We start from the raw sequence: 2,232 nt of genomic DNA on the forward strand, positions 1-2,232 counted from the left end.
TGTGGCACTAAAACACCACCATTTGCAATCCGCTAATGTCAATGCAATGAATAGAGGAAAAATAGAAAGCATTGATATCCCAACAATCTTACTATGAAATGAAGATTTCTTTTGTTTAGACTTGGCTTAATTAAACTTGAAGAAACTCATTACATAATGAACTGCACCAAGTATGGTGCCACTCAAGATATTCACATACGATCCAATTTGACTTAGATTAGAATTGAAAATGGCTCCATAATCACCAGTTGAATAATCAGTTTTCAAAAAGAAAAAGTAGATTGACATAACTATGCCTATAACTGAAATGAAAACATGAGGATAATTCTCCTGCCCATTTTTTTTGATATCTTTCTCTTCTATTAATAGTAGAGATTTGGAGTTACTAGTATTAGAAAATATTATGCTTTTAAATGATTCTTCTTAATGAAATTTATTCAAAATATTGTTTGTAATATTGTACTTTACAATATTGAGCCAATGGTAGGTCTAAATATGTGTTCGTAATCATAGTAATGCGACAGCCCATTGTATTTGGAAGTATTTGCATGAAGTGATAACATTCTTAAAAAAAACGAAATGAATGTATGTTGATGCTCTGTAATTATTAGTTTGAAGACTAACACCCCATTCTCGTTGTTATTTGATGATCATCTTTTGATATATTGGTGGATGATGAATATTTGTGATTTTTAATATGTGATGATATTTTGTGTGGATGACGACGGCTAATCATCAATAATCATCTTTATCATAATGGAATAATTATCTTCTATTAATATGAATAATAATATTTACATGCTATCATCTCATTATTAACTTCTAACATGTATTATTGCTTTCATGAAAATTATAACAAAACAGCCTAGAAATATTTGCCTCGTTCTCCTCCTTCTCATTGTTGCTCTCGTAGTAGCTCCATCATACCAATTGTCTCTCTCACCAGAACTTCGTGCCACTTGTTTGGCTGCCATTCAAAGCTATGATAAGTGTACCTTCTATACACAATGTTTGGAAAAGATCAAGCCTTGTGGTCCTAATGGTTATGCTCTTGGATATGGTTACAAGTATTGTTCTAAATTCTTCTCTGATGTTAATAGTGGAGCTTACAAGAGTGAATATGCTCAAAAGTGGGTTTCTTCAACTGGTCACTGTTTGCAAAAGTTCTTGATGCAAAATGTTGTTGAAAAGTTGTTGTCTAATACTGGATCTGAATGGAATTGTGAACGTATCATTGATGCTAGCTTTAATTCCCATCCTGGATGTTATACTGATTCCATCTCACCTATTGATGGTCAAAAGTATAGTATTTGTAAGCTTAGAAATGTTTTTGATGTCAAGACTGTTTTGATGACTGTCGATGCTAAGGACTTGTTGACTGCTAGATCTATGAAGCAAATTGTTGGTGTCTTGAAGAATTGTATGTCTGATGTCTTGTCTTTGGATGAAGTCAATGAATTGAATGATTACCTTTAAATTATTTTCCAATTAATTAATTATATTAAATAAATATTAATTTATTACTACATTTAATACTACGTAGTATGAGAATCATGATGTTATTGAACAAGAACAATTAAGAAGTAGTAACAATTAATTGGTGATGGTGATAGAAAATTCTCTCTTCCACGTAAGTGCCAGCTAATACAATCCAAAAATTATCATCACAACAATAAAAATTAATTATAAAAAAATATGAGTGCTTCTACTTCATCACATTCAACTGCTCCAATTAAAACCTTCTCATCTGAACATCAGGATATGATCCATGATGCTCAAGCTGATTACTACGGAAAGAGATTGGCCACTTGTTCAAGTGATGCTACAATTAGAATTTTTGATTTGGCTCCAAGTAATTCTGAGGAACCAAAGTTGGTGGATACTCTCATCGGTCATGAAGGTCCAGTCTGGCAAGTTAGTTGGGCTCATCCACAATTTGGATCGATAATTGCCAGTTGTTCCTATGATCATAGAGTTATTATTTGGAAGGAAAATCAACAAACTCACAAATTTACTAAAGTTTTTGAATATAGACTTGAGAGTAGCGTAAATTCAATCTCTTGGGCTCCTCACGAACATGGACTTCATTTGGCTAGTGCAAGCTCCGACTCACAAATTACATTCTTCTCCTACGATGAACAAAGCAATAATTGGAAGGTTTCTAATATTAGAGATGCTCACAAAACTGGATGTAACTCTGTTTGTTGGGCTCCTGCATCACACACTGGTGCT

General features: G+C 32.9%; 1 protein-coding gene across 1 annotated transcript; it reads left to right on the forward strand.

Annotated features, from left to right (window-relative positions):
* Positions 1 to 843: 843 nt before the first annotated feature.
* Positions 844 to 1,476, forward strand: NAEGRDRAFT_76379 (uncharacterized protein; the record flags this gene model as incomplete). The annotated part of the gene is made up of 1 exon (XM_002668654.1): positions 844 to 1,476. One exon carries the CDS (start codon positions 844 to 846, stop codon positions 1,474 to 1,476), a length of 633 nt encoding a protein of 210 aa, XP_002668700.1.
* Between the last annotated feature and the right edge of the window lie 756 nt (positions 1,477 to 2,232).

Source organism: Naegleria gruberi, assembly GCF_000004985.1.
Source record: "Naegleria gruberi genomic scaffold NAEGRscaffold_129, whole genome shotgun sequence".
Taxonomy (NCBI): Eukaryota; Heterolobosea; class Eutetramitea; order Acrasida; family Naegleriidae; genus Naegleria; species Naegleria gruberi.